Source organism: Trematomus bernacchii, unplaced genomic scaffold (genome assembly GCF_902827165.1).
Source record: "Trematomus bernacchii unplaced genomic scaffold, fTreBer1.1, whole genome shotgun sequence".
Classification (NCBI taxonomy): domain Eukaryota; kingdom Metazoa; phylum Chordata; class Actinopteri; order Perciformes; family Nototheniidae; genus Trematomus; species Trematomus bernacchii.
In genome coordinates, this window is record NW_022987593.1 from 3,713,236 (window position 1) to 3,727,010 (window position 13,775).

Below are 13,775 nucleotides of genomic sequence, written 5' to 3' on the forward strand. Positions count from 1 at the left end.
AACTGGATGGCCTACCTGCCTGTCAGCCTTCCATCTGTGCACAAGCTTATCTCGTGCCCTCATTGGTCATGTGCGCGTTCGTGTGTGTTGGAGGAGGGGCTCTGTAAGGAAGTGGCAGATTTTTTCCGGCTGTGTATTTTCAAATTTTAGCGATCTCGAGTCGGTTTCTCGAACTTACCTACCCCACCTTTAAGTTCATACAAAGTATATAGATTTTTAGAAGACAAAATCTGCTCAATCTCAGTGACAAGTACATTTATAATATTATCTATATAAATATAAAATGTCACTTTTATCTAAAAATGTGTGTAAACCACTTTTGCATTTTTTTACATTTTGCTTTGCTATTGTTTTATTTTTGTGAACTTCATCTTAGCTGTGTGTGTTTATAATGTGATGTTTGCTTTACATTCAATGTTAACGTCAACAAAGTACAGTATGCTCCCTTTTCATCGTTATACTTTATACATTTCTTCAGAATTTCACACATTAATAGATGGTATATAAATGAAATGTTGACTAATGTCATTCTTAGTATGAAGTTATTTAAACAGCCACTTGAGGCTGGCTCCAAAAGTGAGTCATTCTCCATTAATCCCATGTTTAAATGCCCAACATTACTACCGAAATAGCCTGGACAGGGTTAGACTTTTTATATACCTCACAGAATGTACTTTAATGTAATTAAGTGAAAAGTTTAATCTGGTGTTTTACACACAGGAATGAAAATGAACAGACTGCTTGTTGTGAGTTTGGGACTCCTGTGTATCCTACAAGCTGCTCTCAACATTTCCCTGCGTCTCACTCTCTGTAAGTCTTCTTAATTTGTGACTCTCACTTCTGTAGCCAGATAGTGCAAGTGGTTAACGACCTTGTTTAGATGATTATCTTACAAGATATGAGGATCACTAGCCCTCAATTATTTCGAGAAACATATCACTGTTCATTAGGGTGAACAATATGACCCTTAAATGTATATAAAACTTAATTTGCACATTTGACTCAATCAATATCCCGTTCAACACGTTTAATCAGAGAAAATGTCCATTCAATTCTTTGTACTCAATAATTTTAATGCTGGGATGATTTTAAAGAAAATCAGCTTGGAAATAATACATTTTTGTTGGTAACCTCTCAACTGAAAATGACAGTTTCAGAGCAAACCTCCCTGACTAAAGAGAGAGACGAGTTGAAGAGAATCATCTTTGGTAAGTATTAAGATGAAACTGTTCTGAAGGGGTATACTGTACAGTACTAAATATCACCTTATATTACAATTGATTACATTTAATTTATCTGAGGCTTTTATCCAAAGTAACTTACATTAAGTGCAATAAACCATAAAGATACAAACTCAGAACATCAAGAAACATGCAGATCAGTGAGCATGCTAACGTACTAGCCGCTGCCTGTCAGTTAGCATGCTAATCTCCGTAGATATCTCTGAAACACAAAACATCGCCGTCTTTGAAGTAATGTCAACACTGTTGGCTCTTCACATTCTGTTGATGATAGTTCATTTTTTTATGTTTTATATTTTAATTTTGGCTTATTTTAAACATTTAAGAAGAGGAAATGATACATCTGATGTAGATAACGCCTCAGCTCTTTGTGTTAAGGCTGTAAGAGGGAACACAAATTCTTCACAAATCACTAACTGAACTAACATACTGTGTAACTCATCTGGTCCTGTTGGAAATAATGACAACTTCTCCATTCGACGTGACCGTTTAATTGAAAGAATTCCTTGAAAACACATCATATGGTGTTAGATTAAGCAAAGGAAACATAGACCCATACATTATCATTGATAGATTAACATAAATAATATATACAATGGGAATTCTGTTTTAGATCTGGAGGCCAGTAGCAAAAACCTGACTGAGGAGAGAGATGAGCTGAAGAGAACTGTGAAGGATGGTATGTACAATGATAAAGTCAACTATTCAACTATAATGAATCATTGAGCTCCTGTATTTTCTACAAGCTGCTCTCAATATTTCCCTGCGTTTTGTTATTTTTAAGTCTTCGTAATTTGTGTCTCTTACTTTAAGTGCAAATGGTAAACAACTTGTTTGAGTATGAAACTCTAGTTACCTTGATAGCTTTCCAGAAATGTATCCCTGTAGACATTTTCTTTTACTGAACAATAATGTGTGCTTTATTTTCAACAAAGCCAGCTCAGACATTTAGTTTTTAAACTGAATCATATGTTTATTAGGGCACATAATCACATTTTGTTGGTAACCTCTTCACTAAAATTGAAGTTTCAGAGCAAAACTCCCTGACTGAAGAACGAGACCAGTTGAAGAGAATCAACCTTGGTAAGTATTGAGATGAGACTTCTGCAATAATCAGGGGTTTGATCTGAAGGGGTAAATAATACTTATTCACTTCTAAATATCACATAAGGTAACAATATATTATTTTTTAGTTATCTGAGGCTTTTATCCCAAGCAACATACAATATTGTAGGTGCAATAAACCATAAAGATACAAACTCAGAACATCAAGAAACAGCGGTGCTAGTCAGTTAGCATTCTAATTTCCGTAGATATCTCTGCAACACAACACATAGACGTCTTTGAAGACACGTCAATACTATTCACATTCTGCTGATAATGTTAGTTCTCTTTTTTTACGTTTTAATGATAAATGATGGCTTATCTTACACATTTAAGAAGAGGAAATGAAACAGATGTTGTTGAAAACGCCTTGGCTCTTTGTTTTGTGGCTGTTGTTCAAATCGTGTTTTCTTTGTGTCACTTCCGTGTTCTGCCTGAGAAAATACACCTTTATTTCTTTCATATACACCACCAATGTAGTATACCTTATACCCCTTCCGATCAAAAACCTGATTATTGCAGTAGTTTCATCTTAATACTTACCGAGGTTGATTCTCTTCAACTTGTCTCTCTCCTCAGTCAGGGAGTTTTGCTGTGAAACTGTCATTTTCAATTTTGCCTCCAGATCTAAAATAGAATTGAATTCCCATTGTATATTATGTTAATCTATCAATGATAATGTATGGATCCATGTTTCCTTTTCTTATTCCAACACCATATCATGTTTTTAGGAAATTCATTCTGCTAAACTGTCCTGTTGAATGGAGAGGCTGTCATTATTTTCAACAGAACCATATCAGTTATACAGGATATGTTAGGTTCAGTTACGTATATTTGTGAAGAAAATAAATATTGTGATCACCGTTATCAACAACAGCTGTATCATATCCTCTGTTTAAATGTGTAAGATAAGTAATTTAAATTTAAAACGTAAAAAAAATGAACTATCATTATCAACAGAATGTGAAGAGCTTAGGATGTTGACGTAACTTTAAAAACATCTATATGTTGTTCTGCAGAGATAAGCATGCTAACTGACTAGCCGCTGCCCGTCGGTCAGCATGCATGTTTATTGATGTTCTGAGTTTGTCTCTTTATGGTTTATAATAATAATAATAATAATTCATTTATTTTATATAGGCGTCTTTCAAGGCTCTCAAGGTCACCGTACAAACACACAAAAAACAAGATACACAATAGAGAACACCAGCATAAGAAACATAAACAAGACAATGCAGTATATAAATCAATCAAATAACCAAATAAATAAAAACAGAGGATGTGTGATGGATAATGATCAGGGTGGATATGCGAGTGTGAAGAGATATGTTTTGAGGTGTGATTTGAAAATGGGGAGAGAGTCAGTATTGCGGATGTCAGATGGGAGGGAGTTCCAGAGGCAGGGTGCAGAGTGGCTGAAGGCTCTAGACCCCATGGTGGTTAAACGGAAGGGGGGTGCAGTGAGGTGGTGGGAGGTTGAGGGAAGCAGAAGACCTGAGTGTGCGGATGGGTGTGTTAATGTGCAGGAGGTTGGAGAGGTACAGAGGAGTGAGGTTATGGATGGCCTTGAAGGCGAGGAGCAGAATCTTAAAAAACGATACAGGATTTGACGGGGAGCCAGTGAAGTTGCTGAAGAACAGGAGTGATGTGGTTAATGGAGGGGGTTCTGGTGATGATGCGGGCGGCAGAGTTCTGAACCATTTGAAGTCTGTGGATGGATTTGAGAGGGAGACCAAAGAGAAGGGAGTTGCAGTAGTCAATGCGGGAAGTGACCAGGGTGTGAACAAAAATGACGGTGGTCTTAGGGTTGAGGGACGGGTGGAGGTGGTTGATGTTGATGGTTATTTAGTGGGAATGCTGATACAGCATTCCAACTATATGTTATTCTATGGACAAAATTATTATTATTCCGCCGGAATTTTGCACCTCTTCTCCTCCTGCAACCCTGTCTCCTAAAAATTACGTTCCCACAGAACTAAACTGCATTCTCAATTACGTTTAGCTAGAAACGTATTTTCTCCCACGTTACGTTGGTTATGAACGTATCTCAAATACGTTTATTTTCTACATATCTTCTAGAAACATATGTTTTCCCACGTTACGTTTGTTATGAACGTATCTCAAATACGTTTATTTTCTACATATCTTCTAGAAACATATTTTCTCCCACATTACGTTTGTTATGAACTTATCTCTAATACGTTTATTTTCTACATATCTTCTAGAAACATATTTTCTCCCACGTTACGTTTGTTATGAACTTATCTCAAATACGTTTATTTTCTACATATCTTCTAGAAACATATTTTCTCCCACATTACGTTTGTTATGAACTTATCTCAAATACGTTTATTTTCTACATATCTTTGCCATTTATTGTCTTGCTTATAATAATGATAATAGTCATTTATAAATATCATTTTAGAGCACACATTTGAAATCGACGATCGGGCTCGATATCCTATGGTTACATTAAAATCAGTAGGCGAGGCTGTAATTTCGCCAGCTGCGAGGCAGAAAATAATAGTTTTAACATGCCAAAAAGCTGCTGTGTCGTTTATTGCACCTCAAACATTAAAACAAATCCAGAGTTACGTGTTTCTGTACTTCCTCTACGAAGAAAGGACAGTATACAACAGAAGAGCTCTGTGGCTTCAGGCTTGATCGCCGTTCAAATGACAGCTGGTTTCCCCAAAAGTGGGCGGGGCTGTAAAGTGACGTAGGAAAGATCCTCAGCTCGCTGATTGGATGTTTTAGCCGCAATGCACGTCGGGATATGGTGTTAATGCGATATGAAATCCGAAAAAAAAATCAGAGTTTAGGATGGCCGAAGACACTACACTACCCATAATCCCCAGCTATCGTTTGGGACTACAGTCCCGTTGACAAACCCCGTGATTAATCTTCAAACTCTGGGATTGGATGTTGGAGTGGCAGTGCGCCAAGGTTACGCCGAGCGCCAAACAGCTCTTTGAAATGGAACGAACGCCCCCCCAGAACTACACATGCTGGCCAGCGCCATATAGAGAGACTGGGACTCCCAGCAGCTTCTACTGAAGCCTTCCGAGTAAATCGCTAGAACGCCGATACCTCCTCATCTCCACCGCTCCAATGTTTTATTTTGTGTTGCCATAAGTTACTGTAGTCTCTCTGCGTTTGTGCGCTGGGCGAATACTAATGCTAATAATGCTAATGTCGAGGATAATAAAATGGCGGCTCTACAAAACATTTCAGAGTTTTACGGAGCGTGGTTTGTAATTCGCCCAGCCAATCAGAACTGGGGCACTTTTTTCCCCCAGGAAAGTACCATCTCTCAGCAGGCACTAAAAATGGGGGTAAAAGTTCCCGGCACTCAGTACTCTTTTTGGTGTGAAAGCGACATAAGGGGTACTAACGGAACTAAACGCGAAAAGTACAGGGAAAAGTACTCCGATGTGAACGCGGCTATTGTGGTTGTGGTTGTGATTGTGCGTTTTTCTCCCCACGACAAGGAATACATAGCAAGTTTTCGTAAGAAGGTGTGGATTGGACTCACTGATCGAGAGACAGAGGGCAGATGGAAGTGGGTCGATGGGACCCCGCTGACCACAAGGTTCACTCATTATTTCACTTTTCTATTGTCAAGGTGAGCTGTGACAGACACTCGCTCTGCAGCTTTATGTCATACATTTTGTCCTTTAAAAGCTTATTTCATGTCAGATAACAAACCAAACATAGGATAGACATTTATTTTTCTATCTCTATCAATCTCAAAAAAGCATTTTGAGTTGATGTCAGGTTAAAATGTATTATTATGTTGTCTTTGGGGGTTTCAGCTACTGGTACACCGGTGAGCCAAATGGACATTGGAAGATGGACGAAGACTGCGCAGAAATAATTCACGAAGATGTAAGAAACAGCTGGATAGATAGTTATTGCAGTGATACAAATCGATGGATATGTGAGAAGAGATTGGCATAACTCCACATCTAGTCCCACAAAACGATGATGAAAAAAACAGGAACAACTTGCATTTCTCATTTTCAGCCTAAATTCAAATGTGGAGTTCCAGGTGGGCGAGGGGTTGGACTCTCATGTAGATATCTGGAGTCACGTCATGTCTCAGATTTAGGATTAATGTTCACTTTTTAAAAACTGTAATTGCAATTCCTAAAAGTGTCTTTTCTCTGCTTTTGCAATTATAATATCGGCTGCCTGCTTTTAAATTCTATTATTTAAACTTGAAATCATGTCCTAGTTTTGTGTCTTAGAGATGTACTAATTTTATTTTCTATTCAAAATAAATGAGTCATAAGTCATATGAGAAATTAATGTTGCGCCATTTATTTTTAAATAAGACAGTCCTCTTGGTGAAGAGCAGTTCTCACAGTATAGAGGGAAGTGCTATTCTGTACCCTAACCACATCTTCTCCCTTCTGGCTAAACTATGCTTTTAATGTTCTCTTTTAGATAGTGGTATATTTGGAGTGCATGCAAACATCCGCTTGCAGACATTACTGGGTCTAGTATAATATAGTGTCTCTCATCGTAGAATCTTACGTTTATGTTATAAATAACCTGCAAGGGCCCAGAATCCCACTGCCATATGAAAGAATAAACCAACGAGTTTTGTACAAATGCTAATGTTTTATATTATAAAGGGGACATGACCCCAACAACACTCTGATATGATTCAGCAGATCTATATAAACTTACAGAAGCTTTAACCACCTTTGCTAGTAGCTTCACATTTTTGTATTTAAAAGAGAATTCAGAGTGTGTTGTAAAGAAGTAATCTCAGTACTTGTTGGCATACTACTGGATGATTATGTAAGTTAACTACAGGGGTTTGTTTTACAGTGGATATTGGTGATAATGTCATTGTACATTTGGACAAACTCTTAAGTGATATTATGAAAAATGTTCAAACTAATAACTAAGTACAGAGATAACCAGTTATGGTGCAAATAAATAAGGGTAGAGTATAGTCATTCAGATAATAACAAATTAAAAAACATGAAATGTCTTTGCATTATGTGTCACTGATAAACAACAATAATGATGATTTGCTTTGGAATAAAAAAAAAAGTGTGAATTGTGAATAAAAGTCAAAATTACACAAGGTACACAAGAATCAATACGTCAAAGCTGCAGCAGAGGTTGTAACAGAAAGCGAGTTGTGAACATTAAAGGGGACCTTGTTGTATATATTTAGACTATGGACTACGACATTTAGGTTGACCGTTTATTAAACACGTTATTGCACACGCTGCCATGACAACACAACAACAACCAACTGTATCCGGTTCACACATCCCCAAACTCCCGGTGCCATCTTAAAGGCACAGTCACACCTGATGTGACACATACATAACATTTACCCCCCCCCACAAGGAACCCAATTAACTTTGAGCTATCTACTCTAGATGAACTGGGTAGACTGCCAGTCACCAGCATAGCCATGTGGATTATTCTGCCACGCAACAGACTATGCTCTGAACATTACCCCTGAGAATCACAAGCTCACAATATAGTCCTCCAAGTATCTTGGTCTGACCCGGACACGGGCCGGATGAGCTTCAGGACGAACCACTGGCTCAACCGGCTCAGGTGGGAACCCGGCTGGACCCTGCAACAGCTCATCAGGAAAAGCAAAGTCCCCGTCCTCCCTGGGCCATGGGTCCACGATGGGGGGCGGTGCCACCTTCCGAAGCTGGCTTGCATGCCACCGTGATCCGTCGGCCAGACGAAAGGTGGCTGACCCCAGTTGAGCGGTGACCTTCATCGGCGCCGTCCAGAAGGATAGCAGCTTGTGGTCCCGGTTAGGACGGTGAATCCTGACCCAATCCCCCACTGTGAAGGGAGGCGCTCTCACCCTCCGTCTCTTGTTGAACCGCTGCTTCATGCGGCGCTGAGCCTCTGCGACCCTGGCGCTCTGGCAGGGTGCCGCTGTTGGCGTGACGGCCGCTGGGGCCCGTAACCGATCCAAAGGGAGCTGGAGCTCACGGCCCATCATCAAGAGGGCTGGGGAGCTGCCGGTAGTTGAATGCGGCGTCGCCCGGTAGTGAAGCAGGGTGCGGAGCAGCGCGGCTGAGAACGGAAGACCATCTGCCAGATGTGCTCTGATCCCGTTCTTTAGGGTTTGGTTGAACCTTTCCACCCCCCCATTTGCTTGCGGGTGGTAGAAAGCTGTACGGATGTGTTTAATCCCCCTCTCTTCCACAAAGGTGGCGAACTCAGCTGAGACAAACTGTGGGCCGTTATCTGTAGTGATGGCATTAGGACTGCCCCACCGAGCAAACAGAGAGGAGAGGAAGTCTGTGACCACCCGAGCCGTTACGGACCCTGTGGCGACCACCTCTGGCCATTTCGAATGGAGGTCGTAGGCCACCAGGAGGAAGCGTTGGTGGTGCAGGACGCCATGGAGCTCCCCACAGATGTCCAGCTGCATGTGCTCCCAAGGCGCGCGCGGCCACTGCAAGGGCTGCAGGGCCGGTGGGGGTGGCGGGCCAGTTTTGCCACTGACCAGGCAGGCCGTGCACTCCTTCACCATTGTCTCTATATCTCGATCTATGCCCGGCCACCACACCAAATCCCTGCAGCGCTGTTTCACCTTCACGATACCCAGGTGGCCCTCGTGCGCCATAGCCAATACGCGTGCCTTGAGGTTGATGGGGACGAACGTGCGGAGGCCCCGGGCCACGCAGACACCGTTCCAGCAGGTCAGCTCGTCCTTGACCCGATGAAAAGACGCCAGCTCCTCCGGGAACTTTGCAGGCCATCCCTCCCGGATGTAAGTGCGGAGCCGGGAGAGCGTGGGGTCCTCCTCCGACGCGAGCCGAAGGTCCTCCAGGGAAACCGCGGCCTGAAGCGGGGCGTGGAGCATGAGTATGAGCTCTGACTCTGTTGCGTCAGGGCCCGCGCCGGGCGCTGGGGTGGGGGTGGCGCGGGAGAGCAGGTCAGCCACCACATTCTCCCTGCCGGGAGTAAACACTGTGGTGAAGTCATACGGCAGGAGCCTCTCTGACCAGCGGTAGATCCTCAGCGGTTTGTGCCCCGACCCCGATGTAGCAAGCAGGACTGTAAGAGCCTGGTGGTCAGTACTCAACGTAAAATGTCGCCCATACACGTACATATGCCACCGCTCGCACGCCCAGACGCAGGCCAGCGCCTCCCGCTCCCCCACCGAGTATTTCTGTTCGGCCGAGTTGAGGGACCGAGAGGCGAACGCCACTGGGCGTTCTGTGCCCCCCTGGATCTGGGACAGCACCGCCCCTATTGCCGTATTGGACGCGTCACAGGTCACGAACGTGGGGCTCGCCAGGTCAAAGAATGCGAGCACCGGCGTTGAGGTGAGCTGCGTCTTGAGCTGGCGAACAGCGGCAGAGCAGGCCGGGGTCCACTCCCAGACTGCGTCCTGTTTCAGGAGTTCGCGTAGTGGGGAGGTGGTCGAGGAGTACTGAGGAAGGAAGCGCAGGTAGTAGGCCGTCATCCCCAGAAACGAAGAGATCTGAGCTGGACAGGACGGCTCAGGCAGGCGCAGCACCGCCTCTACGTTGGAGTGTAGCGGGCTGAGGCCGTCGGCGGTCAGGCGGAACCCCACAAAGTCGATGGCTGGAACGGCGAAGGTGCACTTTTCCCCATTGAGTGTGAGGTTGTGACTGGCGAGGACGTCCAGCACCCTCGCCAGGCGTTCGTCATGAACGGCTGGTGTTGCACCATGAACCACTATGTCGTCCAGGAAGACGACCACGCCCGGGATGCCGGCGAAGATGGTGGTCATGATTTTTTGAAAACAGCTGGGGGCCGAGCTGAGGCCGAAGGGCATGCGGGTGTAGCGAAACACTCCGACATGCGTCACGAAAGCTGTAAGGCTGCGGCTGTCAGGGTGCAGCGGAACCTGCAGGTAGCCTTGGCGAAGGTCTAGTTTTGTGAACATAGAAGAGCCGTAGAATTGTGCGGCTAGCTCCTCCACTGTGGGCAGCGGATACCTGTCAGGTATCACGGCCTTGTTCACCGGCCTGAGGTCGATGCACGGGCGCAGGCCCCCTGACTTCTTCTTTACCACCACCAGGTTTGAAATCCACGGGGAAGCATCAATCCGTTCGATGATGCCCACGTCCAAGAGTTTTTGCAGCTCGGCGGTGACGTCGTCGCGCAGGGCGAGAGGCAGGCGGCGTATGGGCTGAATCACGGGGTGTACCTCAGGCTTGAGGAGGGGCTGGTGGTCTAAGGCGGTGAGGCAGCCCAAACCACTGAACAGAGCTGGCCAGCGCTGATGCCACGGCGAGCCAACAGATGAAGAAGGTGAATGCGGGGAGAGCCTTAGTCCCGTAACGCACAGCAAAGGTGATTGTGCCCGCCATTCCAATTTTAGAGTGTCCATACCCATACAGAACCTCGGCGTCGGCGGTCAGTGTTCGGAGCGGAAAGAGACGCCGGACCGTGGAAACATTCAGGAGCGACTTGGAGGCCCCCGTATCCAGCAGCAGCGGGAGGCAGACCCCATCCAGCTCCACCGTGCAGCACTTTAGCGGTCGGGAGATGGCGGCCACTGAGTGGATGGTCGTCGGTGCGTGCGGCCCAGGCGTACGTGGAGGTGGGCTGTCGGTTGCAGGAACAGAGCGACAGACTCGTGCGAAATGGTTCTGTCTGCCACAGCGTTGACACCTCTGTCCTTTGGCAGGGCAGTTTGGAGCTCGACTCTGGTGCGATGATGAGCCACAATTACCTCAGGCCCGGCGTGCTGCCGTACCCTGGCGTGCTGCAAAGTTCACATCAAAGTTGTCCTCAGGGAAAACCTCCCCGGGAGGCTCCATGGGTAGCGCCACCGTTTGAGTTAGTAGCATGGGTCTGTGGGGAAAAGAACTGGAGGAGGGAGCTAGCTGTGATGCTAAGGCTGCTGCTGACTCAAGCTGGAAAGCTACCTCCACTGCTCTTGTTGTGAGCTGGTCTGTCATCATTAGCAACTTTTCTCTGAGCTTCGAGCTGTTAGTGTGCTCAGCCAGCTGATCCCGTATTAGTTCATCTTCCAGCGCCCCGAATTTACAGAGGCTGGCTAGTCCCCTCAGATCAGCCACGTAATGGTGGACGGCCTCACCCGCCTGTTGCCGGCGTTGCCGAAAAACAATCCGCCGGAGCATAACATTTTGTGGAGCAGCAAAGTGTCCAGTGAGCAGTGTAACACAGTCCGCATATTTCGGAGCAGGTCCGAGAGTCCGAAAAATCCGCTGTCCCTCGCTGCCCAGCGTGTGTATCAGCAGGGCTTTCTTCCTGTCGTCGTTAGCTTCAGCTAGCCCCGCGGCTACTATGAACGTTTCGAAGGACTCAAGCCAGCGAACCCACGGAATCGGCGGTTCGCCCGGCAGTGCGAGGAACGGGGAGAGAGGTGAGAGTAGAGAATCCATAATCCTCGTCGCCAATGTTGTATATATTTAGACTATGGACTACGACATTTAGGTTGACCGTTTATTCAACACGTTATTGCACACGCTGCCATGACAACACAACAACAACCAACTGTATCCGGTTCACACATCCCCAAACTCCCAGTGCCATCTTAAAGGCACAGTCACACCTGATGTGACACATACATAACAGACCTATCATGCAAAATGCACTTTTGTACGTCTTTTATACATGAATATGTGTCCCCGGTGTTCTAGGGAACTCACCAAGTGTCAGAAAACACAACCCTCTCTATTTTCCTCCATACCCAAATCTCTAAAAAAGGGGCTGCAACGGATCTGATAAAAACTGATCCAGATTTGAACACTGTCCTGACGTCAGGACAGTGGCGCTACGGCTATTGGGCCAACTCCACCAATCAGGAGGAGACAACCACGGCATTGCCGTTCGAAAGCGCTGGAGACGTTGTAGTACATATGCCAGGCCTCTAGATGGTGCTGTTGCTCACAGAATCAACCCTTGCTAAAACAGATCTAAAAAATGTCAAATTGAGCAAAATGAGGCATGGCTAAAATGCATGATCTGTTTGGTATTTTGAAAAAAAAAAAGTATAAATATGCCTTATATAAGTATGGTCCTACACTATATTATTCAAATATAGCATGAGAGGTACACTTTAAGGAAGAAGAGAGACCATTTGACTTTAAACCAGGAAGAACAAGAGTGGTTTTGCAGTTCTAGGCGACGAAGAATAGTATTTATCATCATATGTCTGGTTTATGTTGCATGACGTTTATATTTATGTATTTGCATGGCTGCGTTCGAGTCACTTTGCAATCTCGGCGCGGCTGCTTCTCTATCAACTTTCTGGCCTTTGCCATACCCGTCATTAACTATTATATCTGATGTGCTACACAGAGGGTTGTTGCTTATTTTCATTTAACATGTATAGTGTAGTTAAAATATATAGCTTTTAATACAACACCTCAATAAAGTACACATCACATAATTAATATAACACAATGCATCAATATGCATAGATATGCATCAACACAGATTATGATTTAGATTTACACAACTTTATAGCAACTTCAGGGCTTTTTAAACCAGCTCTTAAACACCTTAGCATTGAGCCGATTAAGCTTTGCATTCACTTTAGAGGCCATTGCTTATGGATTTGGATTGTCTTGCTTGTTTTTTGATGAACAAAGTAAACAAACTAATAGGATCATTAATTACTTCATTAACATTAACATTATCAGTAATGACAAAGTAGAGTTCTCCTTCCTGGAGGAAAAATATTTTTCAGGTACCCAAAGATCTGCACAGGTATCACATGGAGCAGCAGTCAAAGCATAAAATACTGAGTTGAGGAACAAAGGCAAATTATAGAAAATGAGGAAGAAGAGAGTGTGAAAGAGAAAGACAGAGAGAGAGAGAGAGAGAGAGAGAGAGAGAGAGAGAGAGAGAGAGAGAGAGAGAGAGAGAGAGAGAGAGAGAGAAAGAGAAAGAGAGAGAAAGAGAGAGAGAGAGAGAGAGTTAGAGGTGTATGCTGAGAGAATCATTAAATAAAGGAAGATCAGTGCCCTTTAAAGAAGACACTTTGACAAACACCATCAGCACTCTGCAGAGGCTCAACTGGTGAGATGGTTTCCCTTGAAGAAGAACTTGAGCTCTCCAATATATACGCAAACATTGAAGATGTTCCAGCCAGGAAAGCTGCATCCCGCAGCTCTGTTGAAGACTTCAAGGTGCCTGCTGCAGCGCCTGGTAAGACAGAAATCCTCGACAAACAATTTGGAGCTGATTAGTTTACAATAACCTTATTTTCTAAAATTAATTTTAAATGTAAAGTTCATCATATATATATATATATATATATATATATATATACAGTATATATATATTATGATCTTTAAGTTTACATTTTTTATTTTTTTTTCATATATATATATATTGCATGATAAATTAAAGACAAAATCAACATCTCAGTCTAAAGTGTAAGGTTTCTCAAACAGCCGCTTGTGCAAGTCAGCCTCCATA

General features: G+C 44.1%; 1 protein-coding gene across 1 annotated transcript in view; it reads left to right on the top strand.

The window, feature by feature from the left end:
- The first annotated feature begins 644 nt into the window (after positions 1 to 644).
- Positions 645 to 13,775, top strand: part of LOC117481925 (C-type lectin domain family 4 member M-like) — an 80,967-nt gene continuing 67,836 nt past the window's right edge. The window contains exons 1-3 of the mRNA XM_034129862.1: positions 645 to 810; positions 1,152 to 1,208; positions 1,855 to 1,920. Of these exons, the coding sequence (XP_033985753.1) occupies positions 723 to 810; positions 1,152 to 1,208; positions 1,855 to 1,920 (211 nt within the window). The 5' untranslated portion in view covers positions 645 to 722. The remainder of the gene's footprint in view (positions 811 to 1,151; positions 1,209 to 1,854; positions 1,921 to 13,775) is intronic.